The sequence below is a fragment of the Hordeum vulgare genome, chromosome 6H, assembly GCF_904849725.1.
Source record: "Hordeum vulgare subsp. vulgare chromosome 6H, MorexV3_pseudomolecules_assembly, whole genome shotgun sequence".
Classification (NCBI taxonomy): Eukaryota; Viridiplantae; Streptophyta; class Magnoliopsida; order Poales; family Poaceae; genus Hordeum; species Hordeum vulgare.
In genome coordinates this window covers 102,125,398-102,137,208 of record NC_058523.1, presented here as the reverse complement: position 1 = coordinate 102,137,208, position 11,811 = coordinate 102,125,398, and the positions used below count along the sequence as shown (strand labels likewise).

The 11,811-nt window shown below is 42.8% G+C and overlaps 1 protein-coding gene across 1 annotated transcript; it reads right to left on the bottom strand.

Moving 5' to 3' along the window:
* Positions 1-5,755: 5,755 nt before the first annotated feature.
* Positions 5,756-10,125, bottom strand: LOC123403726 (cold-responsive protein kinase 1-like). The gene is made up of 7 exons (XM_045097640.1): positions 9,818-10,125; positions 8,212-8,393; positions 7,996-8,111; positions 7,697-7,907; positions 7,342-7,579; positions 6,881-7,031; positions 5,756-6,430 (listed from the first exon to the last, which is right to left on the bottom strand). Exons 2-7 carry the CDS (start codon positions 8,279-8,281, stop codon positions 6,011-6,013), a joined length of 1,206 nt encoding a protein of 401 aa, XP_044953575.1. The 5' UTR covers positions 8,282-8,393; positions 9,818-10,125; the 3' UTR covers positions 5,756-6,010.
* Positions 10,126-11,811: the final 1,686 nt, after the last annotated feature.

Below are 11,811 nucleotides of genomic sequence, written 5' to 3'. Positions count from 1 at the left end.
GGATTACCTCATTTGATTACCAGAAGGTTTTCGGAGTTACCGGGAATGTACCGGGAATGACGAATGGGTTCCGGGTGTTCACCGGGGGGCAACCCACCCCGGGGAAGACCATAGGCCTTGGGGGTGGCGCACCAGCCCTTAGTGGGCTGGTGGGACAGCCCAAGAAGGCCCTATGCGCCATAGGAAGAAAATCAAAGAGAAAAGAAAGAAAAAAAGAGGAGGTGGGAAAAGGGGGAAGGACTCCTCCTTCCAAACCTAGTTGGACTCAGTTTGGAAGGGGAGGGTTGCCCCCCTTGGCTCGACCGAACCCCTTGGGGGTCCTTGGACCCCAAGGCAAGGCTCCCCCTCTTCCCCCTATATATACGGAGGTTTTAGGGCTGATTTGAGACAACTTTGCCACGGCAGCCCGACCACATATCTCCACGGTTTTACCTCTAGATTGCGTTTCTGCGGAGCTCGGGCGGAGCCCTGCTGAGATAAGATCATCACCAACCTCCGGAGCGCCGTCACGCTGCCGGAGAACTCATCTACCTCTCTGTCTCTCTTGCTGGATCAAGAAGGCCGAGATCATCGTCGAGCTGTACGTGTGCTGAACGCGGAGGTGCCGTCCGTTCGGCACTAGATCGTGGGACTAATCGCGGGACGGTTCGCGGGGCGGATCGAGGGACGTGAGGACGTTCCACTACATCAACCGCGTTCACTAACGCTTCTGCTGTGCGATCTACAAGGGTACGTAGATCGAATATCCCCTCTCGTAGATGGACATCACCATGATAGGTCTTCGTGCGCGTAGGAAATTTTTTGTTTCCCATGCGACGTTCCCCAACAGATAGATACTTATCATGTGCAATGAGGGAGAGGCATACGTTAACACACTTTTCGTACTTGGATCATATGCACTTATGATTGTACCTTTAGCAAACATCCGCAACTACTAGAAATCATTAAGATAAACCCAACCATAGCAGTAAACATCAAGTCCCATTTACTCCCATACGCACACAACATCCTTACTCGGGTGTAAGTTTATGTCACTCTCGCCACCCACTATAAGTGAATCGTGAACATATTGCAAATCCTCCAATGTGTGCCTCACGAAAGGCACCTTAGGACAGCACCGTATCAACACAAAACTCATATCAATAACATCATATCACAATTAACCCGTAGGACAAAACGGATCTACTCAAACATCATAGGATAGCCACATGTCATTGGAAATAGTATGTGGTGTTGAGCACCATGTTTAGGTAGCAAGTTACAATGGGAAAAGAGGTGTTACACCAATGCATAGAGGGGGAGAGAGTTGGTGTTTACGATGGCAAGATTGTTGATGTAGATCGTCGTCACGCTCCTTGCCCCGGCGGCACTCCGGTGCCACCGGGAGAGAGGGGGATTCTTCCTTGGCCTTCCCCCTAGATGGAGGGAGAGTTCCCCCTCTGGTCCATGGCCTCCATGGTGGCGGAGGGGCAGGAGCCCCTCCGAGATTGGATCTCCCTCTTTGTTCTCTTTTATTTTGCGTTCCTGTTTTCTGGCCCTTCACCATTTCTTAAATTCCCGGAGAACCATAACTCCGATCGGGCTGAAAGTTTGAGGGGATTTTTATCCATAAATTATCTTTCTTGCGCCCGAAGAAGAGTACCAATAGACTTACGAGGTGTCCACTAGGTACCACCCCGCTCCAGGGGGTATGTGTCGCGCACTGGTACCTAGTGGAGGTCGTGGGCCTCCGTTTGCGTTGATTCCACCTCCCAAAAATCTCATATGTTCCAAAATAATTTTGCATAATTTTTTATCGCGTTTGGGCTTTGTTTGATATGGATATTTCGCAAGACAAAAAACATGCAACAAACAAGAAATGACACCTGGCACTGGATAAATTCGTTAGTCCAATAAATCATACAAAATGTTGCCAAAATATGTGAAAGTTGTATAATATTGGCATGTAACAACCAAAAATTATAGATACGACGGAGGTGTATCAATATGCAACACTAAAATTCTCCGTGTGCCAATATCGGCCTTGAAACTTGCATCTAGTGGGTGATCTAGATGCTTTTGCATTGTTTGATCGATAAGCATCCTTTGCTTTGCTCACCTTTTTATATTTATGAAATAATTGTGTGAAAGTGACTTCTGATTTTTTTTTTTTGCTCATGTTTGTTGCGCCCTTTTATCCCCTTTTGTTTTGCTTGCATCGATCTTTGGATTTTCTTGTTTCCCCCTAGTACTTGGTGTCTTCATTGTAACTTTGAAGGAATTTTTGTTGTCAAGAATATCTTCATTGTTCTCTCGATCAATATATTTACTTGAAAGATTGATCCCATCAGCTGCAGTTTTTACCTTCTCATATTAAAATGAATCGGCTTGAAGTAGCCTATGCAATAACTTTTTCCATTAGGGACAATAGGAATAGACTGGTCATCCAATGGAGTTTCAAGATGTTTTAATCCTCCTTTATTAATGGTTGACTTTACTAATTTATGAAACATGTCGCAATCCTCGAAATTATGCTCGAAAGAATCATGCAACGTACAATACATTCGTCCTTGAATTGATGGCATGACATGGTGATCAAGAATTCTAATTTAATTATTCTTCTGAAAAAAAATAAAAAATGAGCATGCAAGCTTGTATTGAAGGTAAGCTTCTTATTTTCTAGCTCATCCTTGTTGTGAGAATGTATTTGGAAGTAAGGAAACAAATGGTTCAGATTTGACAACCTCCTATTCGGCCATGCATTATGTATTTCCCTTTCTATCTCATGATTTTGAATAATAAATTATACTCGCATCGACTTTCTCAAAATAATTTTACCTTGGCTTTATATTTCTAAAATAAAAATAGTTATAACATATATGTCTCATTCGAGACCAAATATAAGCCAAGTATGCAAAAAAGAAGAGCTACCCAACTATATATAAAATTGAAACAAATCAATGGGGAAAATTTGGCTGAAATAATAAGTCACTATCGATCCCTCTAAATGGCACAATGTGTTGACTGATATGCTTTGTAAAAAAATTGCTAACAAACAAATTACCCTTCTTCATTGGTCTTTCGGAATTACTTATGAAGATGTTGCTAATAGATGCATTAGCAATAAAGTTGTGATCAAATTGAACAATAGGTAAGACATACCTCTTCCAATATGATTGGAGAGCACGATGATTGCATAAATTGAACAATATCTTGCTGCACTTTTGGATGACTCCCCAACACCTTGTCCTCATCCTTTTCTTGATTTCATGCATCATCGATTCAAAGATTTGTCAACCAAACTTCATTTGGCCACTTGTTTTTGTTCTTGATGCCCGTCGGCTTCTATGGCACGAAACTCATAGGACAGAAAAAGGTTCCCTCAACTTCAAAACAAACAATCATGATTGTTTTTCTATGCTTTAAGTGGCCTTTATCAACAATGCTAGCCTCTTTGGATTCGATGGATTCGAAATGTACGCTATTGATTTGGATTTTTGGACCAAAGCACTTTCATCACTTCAATCATCTTTCTTTTTATTGGTTCTACTAATTGGCAAGCCTTATTTTTTTTACTTCTTTCAACACATGTAATGTTTGATTCGGTCTTTTCAGTAACCAAATTAACTTTATTATCCAAATCACCATTCTTTGTAATAATTTTATACACTTGCAATGATTTCTTCTTTTGACATGATCTAGCTAGTATTGCAGCAGAATCAACATGCTTTCCCTCTTTTATTAGTTCAAGGTGAATAGCATTGCATTTGTCACAAAAAAACGTAAGATTTTTCTCAATAATCCAACCTAGATAGAATCCCCCCTAATGCATTTATATTCTTATGGCACTGAAATGTTGTCGAAATATCGCAATTGTGTAGGGGACATACCATATGCCATGGTATTAGGTTAAGACACATGTGGTCCAATAGAATTTTCACTTATTCGGATATCAGCATGAAGGTGCGAAGCCGAATTGTAAATATCTACAGTTGTGTATGGTGTCAATAAATTATAGCATGAGGCCTAGTATATTGTAGTTGAGGGTAATTGGTCGAATAACTAATAGTAACATGTCCAATTTCCCTATTCACCGACATGTTTATATTCACATATCTCATGTTAGTTGCCGATGAATAAAAGGTTGAAACACTTTCTTGGTGGTATTGGAAGTTTTAACATGGGGAGTTTCAAAACCCCACACGTCGGGGAGGAACCCCGTCCGGGCGCGTGATAGGCAAGACACATTGGCTAGGTCTTTTGGAGACCAAAACCCCACACGTCGGGGAGGAACCCCGTCCGGGCACGCGATGGTTATGTGCTGCTCTAGGTCACATGATCGTACCTAGGATATCGAGGTTTGCTGCCCTGCAATAAGAAGAAGAAGAAGAAGAAGAACAACAACAACAAGGGAGAAGGAAAAGGTAAAAAAAATGTGTAGTTGGATCGATCGATTGTGTGTTGTTCAATTGACCATCCCCTCTCATCTATTTATGAGGCGGCTAGACTTCTTGTAGAAGAAAACGAATCCAAATCCTATTCAAATCTTTCCAAATTAACCAACTCGGATTACATGTGAGCTTGAGACAACAATTCGGCTTTTGTGACCGCCGATGATAGACAACTTCAGATCAAAATGATGCAAGAATGAATATCGTTTGCCTTGACGAGACAAAAAATTCTCATGTTGAATGTTTTTTTTATCTGAGGCCATCTTGAGAGTCTAATCGCTCATAGCATCCATGAGACATGCATTACACAACGTCTGGAACCAAGCGAATGTTTTTACTCGTGGTCAGGCCATACTGTGTTGACCGTAAATTTTACATAAGAATTCGGATTGAGATGGTCAGATATCAAAAGTGTTCACCTCCGCGAGGTGGAGATTTTTCATGTGGAACCCTTTTCCACCTGAGGTGGTCTTGGGTATGTAATCGGCCGAGCAGTACGACAGTACCCCAAGCAGCAACTTTCGGCACTCCGAGCACTATTTTGACCCTGGAGATAAATACGGATGGAGATGACCCGAACATTGAAGTTGTTCGTTTTGTCCATACGGATTTCTTCATGTCGAACACTTATTCATTTGAGGTCATATTAATTGCGTTTTATGTCGTGCCAAAATCTGGTGTCAGGGCCATTGGACCAGCTCCCCACTCATGTGCCAGTTTCTGATCACAGCCAGCCATTTCTGCATGCATGCATGTCCATGGACCATGGACCACTCCAATGGCAGCAGCGCTGCAGCGCTACTACTAAAGATGCACCTTTACAGGGAGAGCTGCCATTGTGGCCTGGCCACAGGGGAGAAAGAGAAGTGAAGGTATAGTGATGGTGATGGTGAGGGCAGAGGAGAAGGACACATTGCCCTGTGGCCATCAGGCCATGTTGGAAATTGCCCACCTGGCTGGATCCCTTCTTCTACAGAGAGCTACTTGCATTATGGTGATGAGGACATCATGCAGCTGCTTGCTTGGTAGAACACCTTCTGGGGAAGATGGATAATGTTGGAGGCCTGCTGAGAGAAAGACAACACATCAGTCTCTGCATTATCCAAATTACTACAACCCAAGCTGAAAGCAGATGAAAATAGTGTACAGGTAAGAGGAGATGATGTAAACTGATCATCGCAAGATATGTTTCGCATTTTAATATTTGATGGCAACCTCTGGGGAAGATGCCCTTGTAATGTTGGCCATTTATGAAGTGTGAGACAAGTGGGTAACCAAACCAGCTCATCTGGATTTTGTTGATACATCCAGGCTATGTACTCACAGGATCTCAAACTTGTTTTTTTTTTCCACCAAACAAGCAACAGACAGGGTGTACATGTACAAATTACACAATGACAGTGCCATCAATCTAGTAAAGTACACACACACAAGTAAAATTCATGAACTTCTTTGACCCAGCAATGCTGTTTACACTATAAACGAAGTGAATCTATACACTAGCAAGAAAAAAAACTGGAAAGGGGTATCTGGCTATGCTACTTCTCTACATGGTCTTCGTATTTGCAACCAACTTCAGGTCATTCATGCTCTGATATTGTGGTGAATGTTATGGAGGCTTGTGTCGTCTCTTGCGACAACAAAGGAGAAGAGTGTGCCATGATAGTGGATAGCAACGTGGAGGATGAGGCGAAAGCTATGTTATTTTCTCTCCTCATGCTCCTGATCTTAAGGTCCATAAAGTCGCTAATTGTAGCGGGCTTGCTGATCTTCTCCGACTCAACATCCTTTTCGCCCGTCAGCATGCTGACAACAGTTGACATAGTGGGTCGATGTCTTGTGACATCTTGTGTACAGAGAAGTCCAATTTTCAGGAACCTGCAGGCTTGTTCAACATCCAAATCATCACCCACAGAACTGTCTATGATTTTCGCCAAATCTCCCTGCTCATAATACATCCATGTCTGCAAGAGGAGAACCCCATTGGTAACCTCTGGGAACTGTAGCAGCAAAGAACAAAAGTCCATGGGTTAGAACATTTGCTCCCTCCAGTCATGCGAAGAGGTTACACACGATTTGTGCATTCATGTAGAGACAAGGAAGCTGCTAATGTGCTTGCCAGCAAGCCACCAAAATTTAAGTGCATGATAATTGTAATCATTTATTTGTATTGTACTACTAATTTAATAAATGAAAATGGACATGGAATGGCTAACATTATAAAATGCAAGAGTTGCATGCATCTACACTAGTTTTCTTACAAGAAATTAAGACTGCGTTTATGCACTCCAAGTTTATGACGTGCCAGTATCATCCATCAAACTCATATCATAAGTAACTTCAGCTAAAAACTAATTCATTAATTATGGTAAAACATAGCAGTTTTACTTTTTAAACATCAAGGAATGGGAAAAGCAGAGAAGGAAATATGGTATTCTATTTCGTCTAACCTTTTCCAGAAGTATCTGGTCTTCATAGGGTAATCTTGAACTGGTGTTGGATCTCCCACTGACTATTTCCAGAAGCAAAACACCAAAACTATAAACATCTGACTTCCGTGTCACTTGTCCTCGAATGGCATACTCAGGAGCCAAGTAACCTCTGCGAAGTAAAACTGAGTAAGTAATGCCGCAAGTTTATCAGGCCATAATGATCATTTATGAATAACTATGTCTTTATTTGTTAGTTCAACTATAGTTTCCTTAACTTCTCCTATGAAACAGGTGATGCGGTTTCATCATATGTGAAAGATTCCTTTGGGGTGTATTAAATTCAACCGGTTAACTTGAAATGACAATTATAAGCAGTAGCTTCTGAAGACACGCAATACAAAACAAAGAAACTAGTAAACATGCACTGCAGATGATAATCCATTATAGGTAGATAGTTCCATATGACAAAATTAACTTACAATGTTCCTGCAACCCGTGTGCTAATATGTGACGCATTTGGAGGTAGAAGTTTTGCTAAACCAAAATCAGAAATTTTGGGGGTGAGATCCTTATCAAGAAGTATATTGCTTGCTTTGATATCCCGATGAACAATGTGGGGATTGACATCATCATGGAGGTATGCTAATCCGCGGGCAATACCAAGGCAAATATTTACTCTACTTCTCCAATTGAACTGGATATTGTTGCGGCCAGAACCTGATGAGAAATAAGGAGAGAAAAGCTAAGGAACATTAGAATACAAAACTTTTTTATCAAATGTGTAGAAGTTTTGAAGAACAGTACAATGAAAAGATTTGACAAACCAAGAATTACCTAGAAGTGTTTGTGCAAGGCTATTATTCTCAAGGTAATTGTATACTAGGATCCTCTGGTTTCCTTCCACACAATACCCATAAAGGCTGACAAGATTGCCATGAGATATGTTGGAAATTGACATAAGTTCATTCAGAAACTCCTTTAGTCCTTGTCTTGATTCTACAGATAGCACCTTGACAGCAATAAGTTTTCCATTCCTTAGCCGCCCCTACACCATTATGTGATTAAACTTTAAACATGTACATTTATTCCATTAGAACTTCATTGTCTTATTAGTTGAAGGTTACACACACTACCTTATATACAGACCCAAAACCCCCCTCACCAATCTTGTTGGATGGGTTAAAATTTTCTGTTGCCCTTGCCAGCTCCCTATAAGTGTACCTTATTGTATTAATATCACCAGGGAGGTCTGTACAAATTAGGTTAAGTATTTAGACACGGCAATATGAAGAAGTTGACCATATCATAGTCCACAAGAGTGTAGAACGGTCTGTATAAGAGATATCTACCTTCAGTATGTGTAGAAATTTGCTGACGTGTTGCCCCACTTCTATAGCAGAAGAAAGGAGAACAACCCATTATGTATATTCTCAAAATATATCTGCCTCGTCGCTGTCAGTTCAACACATACGTTTGCACTTATGATATCCCCACAAATATTTCATCAACCTTAAACAGCTGCCATCATATCCTGAAAAGAAAGAATGACACTTATGGTCACCACAGAGTATTATACTGAATGAGCTATTCCACGCTGCCAACCAATTACTGTGAACCATCGCTTGCATTGAGTTGTCAGTCGGTGGGTCTCAAAACCTAGGTTAGCTAGGTGGTTTGAGCCCAATATTTTCCTAATTAATTTGGCAACTCTACTTCTATCATGAATTGCAGAGCTCCCGTCCTTTTGTGTTTTTTCAAGAAAAAAAAAGCTGTGGCCAATCCGTTCTTTTCAGTCAAACAGCTAGATTAATTGGCATTTAGTTATATTTCTTCAACAAGAGGAGGAAGTAATATTATGTTAGTGTAAACTGTGACTGCGTGTGTTTGTAAACAAAAATGCACACTTTCTGCCTTGCACAGCATGGTGTAAACCCTATTTTCACAAGGAACAACTGTCACTGCATTGACCACACTTGCAACTAGCAGCTAAATCAGACACTACTTCCTTGTAATTAAACTATTCTCTTTTGCATGGAAGATCAAAATTGTTGATGTGCTCCTGGGTAACCGGCTCAAGCTCAGAACATGCATGGAGTTCTCATCAGAGAAACATACCTATCTCGGTATCTCCTACATCAGCAGCTGAAAGCAACTAGTTTAAGCTTAGAGCAACTATACAAATTAGATTAGGTCCACTATGACATAATAGTACATTTTAAAAGTGTGGTCGAGTATCTCAGTTTCTCCACCTGCGACGGCTGCTATAACTTTAATAAATGGGCAGAGCTCCCTGCCATAGGTATCAACATTATTTAAAAAACACATTCAGCGGGATGTCACACTTGGGCAGGCATTACCTCGTGGATGATTTAGCTGCTAGGACTTCCAACTAATCTAGGGGAAAATGGCGGTGTGTTTGTCTCGGCAAAGCTGATTTTATAGTCTAAGTGTCTCTGCTACCGGTTAAACTAATCCATCTCACACCGCCACACGCAATAGATCGCCAAAAGGTCCACGACTCCACCCGCACCCAGCAGCATCCGTGTTCACACAGGAAACCACATTTGAGCTGCACAACATTCATCAACAGCCTCATCCAAAACCCGTCAAAACCGGCAGAACGTTGTGACGATCATAGGCTATCGCGCAGGGCAGGGCACGAAACTAGTAGTAGAATTTTTATCAGCTGATAATAGTCGTACGAGCAAAAATCGAAGCCGATTCCAGTCTCTTGTTATGGACGGGACGAGGACGACACTGGAACTTCGTGCCACGAATTCCTCCCAAATCTCCGTCTGATCAACCGATCAGCGAGAGAATCAGGACCCTGGAACGTCCACTAACCCCTTGGTGAAGAGCAGGCCTAAGCCCGTGAAGCAGGATCAAAACGCCCAATCCTTCTCCGGAGAAAAAGACCAGAGCACCCAACCGAACCAAGCAGAGTAGCAGACTGACCTGATCAGCCGCTGCCGAATCCGCCGTCGAGACCAGGGGAACAGCCCCGGGCAACTCGGAGCGGAGACGAGGCGAGAGCGCAGAAGAATTTACCGCCACCCCCGCAGGCCGCAGCGCGCGCAGGCGGGCGAGCAGCTCCAGCCCACCGCTCAAGCGCCTGGCACCAGCGAGTCGTCGGCGGACGCGAGGGTTCCCGAGCACGAGCGCAGCCTTGGACGGCGGGCGGCGGGCGGCGGCTGGGAGGAGGAGGAGGAGGGTGGGAAATGGCGGCGTCGGACTGTGAGGGTTTGGGTCGCGAGTGATTATTTGACTTGTGCTTCCGCGGTGGGAAGGGAGGAAGAGGAGGGGAAGGAGGGACCCGGTCAAACGCCAAGTGTTGACCACGTGGCCGCGTTGGCTTTGGTTTGTTGGGTTCGCCGATCCGGGTGAGCTCGACGCGGCGGGTGCCTGCCGGAGTGGCCTGAGCCTCGCTCGGCCTCGCGTGTGGACGGGACCGGACGGGACCGGACCGGACCGGGCACATCGAAAATATACTACTCCGTATCTTGGAGGACTAGGGGAGAAGAATGAGTCGGGTCCATCTTGGAGAGGGGCTGTGTCTGTGTGGTTCTTTGATTTGATTTGATGCGGCTCGCCACAAGCTGAAGAAAGTGACAATGGCGTGTTGAATTGATGAGGTGGGGCCACGTGTGTAACCGTGAGATGGAGAGACTGAAAAACATCTTGACTGCAGCAGGTTCACTTACCCACGTGTTCGGGCAGCGTACTCCGAGTTTATATACTCCCTCTGTCCTAAAATAAGTGTCTCAAGCTTAGTACAACTTTGTATTAGAGCTAGTATAAAGTTGAGATACTTATTTTGGGACGGAGGGAGTACGAAACAGCGTGTGGTTTAGGACGTGTTTGTCTCAAGGGATCGAGTTTTTTTAATTCTTATGGATTAAAAAAATCTTTCAATAAAGTCTTTTTTAGTCCCTTAAAAAAGTCATTCCTATTTGGTACAAGGGATTTTTTAGTCTAGCCCATGTAATCAAACAATGCTTTAGAGCATCTACAACTAGACTTCTCAAACACTTCGTATATCTGAAGACGGTGTTGTGAGTGACCGGTCACAAAATCTCCATCCAGCTGCATCTCTCATACTAATTTTATACATATAGGCGGGAGGCCGTGATGGCCCTTAAGGTCGACACAGCGCAAGAGGGGTCACACACCGTCGACGAGGCGGAGCCACAACGGTTGACCAGCACCCCGGCTTTCCACGCCCATCATCGATCTCGACTTGACATCCAGGCCACGGGCTTCGACGAGGAAGAATATAGCATGGGACACAACGGTGCCTCGTGTCCCATTTGGGTCTATTTGTATCCCGTGTTCTACTCTTTCTCACCGACGATCGACCTTTACTTTGGGGTCTCACGACATGGGCACGGAAGAGAACAATAAGAATGTGGAGGATAGGCGCCGATGAAAAAACAAACTAATTTTATGTTAAATATAATTGTATGGATAGCGGATATTTAAAGGGTGATTGGTCACTATTTGCGAATGTATCTCAACGTATTCGCGGACATTTAGAGGTCTGATTAGTTAAGGCATCTTCAATGTTGGTCCGTAAATTTTCTCTCGCATCTGGCCATATCTATAATTTTCAATTGTTTAATGCTATTATACTATCACTTTTATATGTTTTGTTTATTATTATTATTTTGGAGTAACTTATTAATTTAGTGTCTAGAGTCAGTTTTATTTTTTTATGAAAAAATCATATCTAGGAAGGACGTGATGTTTTTCATCCGAGCTCAAATGAGCCGGGGTGAACAGTAAATTCGAAAAAATATTGTAATTTAAAAAAGAAATCTGAAATTTTAGCAAACTTTGACAAATTCTACGTGCTCATAAAATTTCATTATGAAATCACATTTGTGGAAGTCGTGGCAAAAAAAACCCTAGAAGCTTCGCGTGACCATGAGAGGACCCATTAGTCAGCCACA

Excerpts from the sequence above, each read along its gene's own strand:
- LOC123403726 (XM_045097640.1), bottom strand. The coding sequence starts at position 8,281 with ATGGGTTGTTCTCCTTTCTTCTGCTATAGAAGTGGGGCAACACGTCAG. Across the intron at positions 8,112-8,211 it reads AATTTCTACACATACTGAAG|ACCTCCCTGGTGATATTAAT; the intron begins GTAGATATCTCT and ends TAATTTGTACAG. Across the intron at positions 6,431-6,880 it reads ACCAGATACTTCTGGAAAAG|TTCCCAGAGGTTACCAATGG; the intron begins GTTAGACGAAAT and ends TTGCTGCTACAG.